The sequence below is a fragment of the Rutilus rutilus genome (assembly GCF_951802725.1).
Source record: "Rutilus rutilus genome assembly, chromosome: 9".
NCBI classification, from domain to species: domain Eukaryota; kingdom Metazoa; phylum Chordata; class Actinopteri; order Cypriniformes; family Leuciscidae; genus Rutilus; species Rutilus rutilus.
The window spans coordinates 32007225-32012586 of record NC_140223.1 but is presented as its reverse complement, the minus strand read 5'-3'; the positions used below and the strand labels follow the sequence as shown (position 1 = coordinate 32012586).

The following is a 5362-nucleotide window of genomic DNA, read 5'->3' as shown; positions in this document are numbered from 1 at the left end:
TCTCATTGGATTTTCTGTCCAATCAAATGTTCTCTAGAATCCAAAGCATCCCGCCCCCTATATAGACGCTGAAGCTGCGCCTGAAATCAATTCGTTCACACAGTTACTATTTTCTACATGGCGAATGGCACACAGTGCACTATATAGGGGATAGTGAATGATTCAGACAGTGTAAATATGCTTTCCATTGGGGCGAATGAAGTCTGGTTTCTTGTTAGTGTCACGTGAACCGTCGAAGCACGCACACAATCTGCTCTTGTCCAGAGACACGAGTCGGCATGTATTAGAAAACGTATCAGACCTATTTGAATTCTGCACGGAATGCTATATTTTAAAGCGATATGGAGGAGATTATGAGGAGAAACGATTTGAGATTAGGAGGAAACTGCGGCTTTACCGGCTCAACAACTCTGGCTGAGCTGTGATATAAACTAAACACTATTGGCTATTTTAAAAAAGGGGAGGAGCTGTTCGGTATGTCCCGCTCTGTCTTCCACCACAAACTGACTTATCGTTGTACATTTGTTTGTTCTAGTTATTTACACAGATTTATTGTTTATTCTGTATGCGTAATTCAGATATGGGTGGCATGAAGAATGATTACATCAAACTTGACATTCTGTCATAACACAGATATATAGTGGGGTTTTCTTTGTCGTAGTTTTTAAATGCTCAGTCTAACTATTTGAATATCAGGTGTTGAATGAGTAACACCTGACCAGTGTCAAAGACTGAATCTTTGAACGTTCACTGATTGTATCTGCATACACATCATACTACAAAGATGGTTACTGAAGTTAGACAATTTTCTGCATGAATGTAAATAATAGTTGACATATTTCTTTTCTTCAAATGTTTAGTTAGTCATTTTAAACCCCAGTTTTATTTTAAAGTGCCCCTATTATGTTATTTTAAAGGCTCCTAATTTTGTTTTTGGGTTCTCCTACAACAGGTTTACATGCATCAAAAGTCCAAAAACATTTTCTCATAATATACATTGAACATCACCACATTTTTCAATAATTCTCAAATGGACTGGATGGACAGTCTCTCTAAATCCCTCCTTTTTGCGAGCTACTCTGCTCTGATTGGCCAGATGGCCCAGTCTGCTGTGATTGGTCTACCGCGTACAGCGCATCTGTCTCTATCTCCTGTCAGAAAAAAAAAAAAAAAAAACTAATATTTTATCTGAAGTTTATTCATATCTGGTGTTTTATGTGACGTGTAGCAGATGAAGTCATATATTCTTGTGGCAGCTGTGAAGTCAGTGTACAAAACACAGCACAGGGATTTATACACATCCACAGAGAAACTGGACATTCACTCTTCAGGTGATAAACTTTTGTTTTTGATTGAATTTCTATTTATTTATTTTTTACCACCAACTATAATCAACCGCGTAATTGTGTTTATCTGTCCAGGGTTTTGGGGCAAGTGTAATTGTTTAGAGATATTGAATTAAAAGAGACTGTATATCATTTAATAATGAAGAGCTCTGATTATTTGAATGTAAACAATAATTTTTTTGAATTCTAAACTGGATCGTTCAAACTGGATGCATTAAAAAATATTCAAATCTTACTTAAACCTGAGTGAATGAACTCAGTATAATTCACTGGTTCATTTACGCTTCTCTTTTCCAGTAAATCACAGTTGCAGGATATATTGCTGAAGACAAACAGACAAGGAGATGAACAACTACACAGTGAACTTCACCACACCTGAAGCATCTACAAACTTCACAACTGATACTTTCTGGTTAATTGAAAGTCTGAGAATTTGTGTGTTCAGCATGAATCTCCTGTTTGGTTTTCCTACTCACTCCTATATTATATGGCACATCATCACAGGAACAGGAAGTGGAGTCGCATCAGAGTTCTTCATCCTCAATCTCTCTGTTTGTGAGCTTGGTGTCTGTCTGAATTGTTTGTTTTATATAATGTCAGTTTGCTTTCAAAGAATCTCAAAATTACCACTCTTTTTAGTAGGTCTATCCCTTACTGGCCGTCCTCTGTTTCAGTGTCTGATCTGTGTTGAGCGTTACCTGGCAGTGGTTCATCCTGTAACCTTTCTGAAGTACAAACCTCTCAGATATAGAGTGATCTGCTGCACTGCAGCCTGGATAACTATTCTTGGCTCCTGCTTCTGTTCCTTATTTATTGACTTGACAGAAAATGGACAATTATATACAAATTTTTTCTCGCTGCAGTTCGTCCTCTACCTCTGCATCCAGTTGTTTTGTCTTGTGGCTGTTCTCAGAGCGCTGAAGCAGTCAGGACCAGGAGAGAGAAGAAGAGAGAGAGAGGAGGAAAACCACATGAAGAGAAGAGCGTTTCAAATCATTCTAATAACTACTGTGAGCATGACTATCATATATGTCCCATTTGCTACAACAGGATTGTTTACCATTCTAACAAACCACTATATTCATGAAATTTGGATCACAGGTTTGATCTGTTATATACTGGCTGGTTTTGTTCAGCCTGCTCTTTATCTGCACCGCACTGGGAAACTCTCCTGCTCTTGTGCACCATGAAATGGTGATATATGATTTAGTTGTTATTTAATCATTTTAAATAATTGATAAATTAATTGGCTGTTAAATTAAATCATTTTATGCTAAATTTAGTTATTTATTATTTTATTATACTGGAAAATTATAAATTCAGTTTTTGGAGCTGATATATTGCTTTTCTTTTTCCTGTGTAGCCTTAAAGGGCCACAATTGCACACTGACTTATAGTTATAGCTTCATGTGGTGGTTTTGGTTATGTTATATGTTACATCTCATTAAAAAGTTGTAGGTATTTGCATGTAAAATATAGTTAGAGCACACATTCTCGTACGTTTGCATTGAATTATAACATGCTATTGACAACATGCATCTAAAATGCATTTTACATATAAACGCTAAGTATGGTTATCTGCAAATAATATGCTGATTTTATTACATGTAATCAGTTATATTAGTGAAATACGTCATAACACTTGTTTAACTATTTTAAGTTTTTGCCATTAGTCTGTTGTTTGTTTATTCAAATAAAAAAGGTTATCAATGACCAAGTGTCTCCTTTTATAATGGCTATAACAGTGATTCCAATACAATATATATATATATTTATTTTTTATACATATGTTCTATAGCTACACCTGTACACTGCCTATTACCCAACACTTTTCTTAAGCCTGAGAATCGATTTATAAAAAAGTAAAATGTGAAACAGACAAAAGATATACATATTCCACTATTGGTTAAGAACAATATTGCTCCATGTAGGCTACATAACTAAAAAAATATATATAATTCAGGCCCTTCATAGATAGACGTTTAAATTTTGTTCACTTTACTTATATCTAATTAGGAGTAATGCATATTTATACTTAATGAGTCTAACATAAAATATTTAAATAGTGTCATCTATGAAATGTAATTAAGTTTGATCAACTTAGTTTAGTTACATTTTGGAAAGAGGAGCTCCTTCTGCCCATAGGCTATCCATAGGCCCATATGCCTATCAGACTCGACAGCTTTTGATGATACATTAAATGTAACTCACAGAAAGAATCATAAATAAAAAAATAAATAAAAAAACCTGCCGGACTCCTCCTCCACTTTGCTTTTTTCCTGTTTATTGCGTCTCCCCTACAGGTGGGCGAAGCACTGGTGTGCCGTGGTGCGTGTGATTGCTTCCTGGATCTTGGGCTTTAAAATCTCTCCAGACCTGGTTGTGGGAGGCCGCCGCTTCTCCTCCTCTCCCGCACCTTTTTGGCGTTTTTGTTTCTTTATGCACGACACCTCATTTCTCTTGTTGCATACATTTGTATTTCCAAACCTAACATCTATACTGACTTTATTTAACCTATTTTGTTAATTCTTTTATATGGCAATTCCGCGTGGCCTTCCCTCTCTGGTTACATAGCCTAGAATATGCAGGATATAACATACCATTGTAGCAATTCACAAGTGAACTGAAGCGGTAACAGCAGATCTCAAGGTGGTAGTACTCGACTCATTGAACTGAGAGCAGAATCTCTCCGATATGAACAGAGTGCACTGTAATGTACAGAGGATTTGAATGACGCTTCTCAGCAGACTGCATAACAACTTCCTGGAAGCTTAAGTCATTAGTCTTTGTGTATATATAGTCCTCATTTTACCATTGACTCTTGTCTAGCTTTGTTCCCTGTAACCACTCTTGGTGAGTGTTATAGGTTTTGTTCAAGTCCTTGTTTATTTTGTTCATGTTTATTTGAATAAAACTGCACATGGGTTCTCACTGCAACCTGCCTCAGTGGACTTATGTTACAAGAACTGACTTCTTTTTCAGAATAGTAGGCCACAACACAATTTCGCTTATGAGAACAACACCCATGAGCCTCCTTAAACTTTGATATCATGCCAATTGCTGCATCTACTGTATCTTTTTAGATTTAACATTGTATCATAAACGTAACACATAAGTTACATTGTGATTCCTCAGTAAATGAGTTTCACAATGAAGAGTCTGTGTAAATGTACCTTTAATGTGGCTTCTGTGCAGGGGCGGGTCTACGTGGTGGCCAGCTGAAATTCGATTGGCCACCCTAGGTGCCCCCCCTATAAGATGTCTTGTGATTGGTTCATTTTACGGCCAATCAGTTTATAGACTCTACTGAAGTTCGCGATTCAAAGAAGTGCAGCGCCAGAGAAACAACGGTCGCAAGTTGTGAGTAAGTAACCCATCTTAAGTACACAATGATGGCCTAAGACACGAAACGAGCGGTTTGTGTGAGAAAACGAAAGTATTTATATCGTTTTTTACCTCTTGTACACATCCGAGATCACGTCCGGCTCTTTCCGGAGCTTGCGCAGAAAGCCAGAACGCGCGCACACGTCACACACCAGGAAGCGCGCGCGCCCTCAGATCACTTGGACGTGGTTGTGTAGAGGTAAAAATGATATAAATATACTGCTCTTTTTCTCACACAAACCACTCGTTTCGTGTCTTAGGCCATCAATGTGTACTTACGATGGGGAATTGTTTAATTTGGACTTCACTGTGCATGCTCTTTGAGATAGTGATCATAGACCTGCATTATATGACTGACAGACAAGAACGGTTTGACCTAAAAATATCAAAATTGAAACTACTGCGGAAAAAAAAGACACCTACATCTTGGATGCCCTTAAACATACGTAAGCTAAAACATACCAAAATTTAATTTCAAAGTGAACCATCCCTTTAACTCTGAGTTACTCAGCTTTTTTGTAAATGAGTCTGAAAGAAATGCTGAATGAAACACTGATGTTTTGGCCAAACCATTTGAATTATTACAGTGGGGGGAATTTGTTTTTATTTTATTTTTTTATTATTATTATTTG

The 5362-nt window shown here is 36.9% G+C and overlaps 1 protein-coding gene across 1 annotated transcript; it reads left to right on the top strand.

The window, feature by feature from the left end:
* Nucleotides 1-1690: 1690 nt before the first annotated feature.
* On the top strand, nucleotides 1691-4568 carry LOC311297381 (chemokine XC receptor 1-like; the record flags this gene model as incomplete). The annotated part of the gene is made up of 2 exons (XM_084419627.1): nucleotides 1691-2356; nucleotides 4542-4568. 2 exons carry the CDS (start codon nucleotides 1691-1693, stop codon nucleotides 4566-4568), a joined length of 693 nt encoding a protein of 230 aa, XP_084275753.1.
* Nucleotides 4569-5362: the final 794 nt, after the last annotated feature.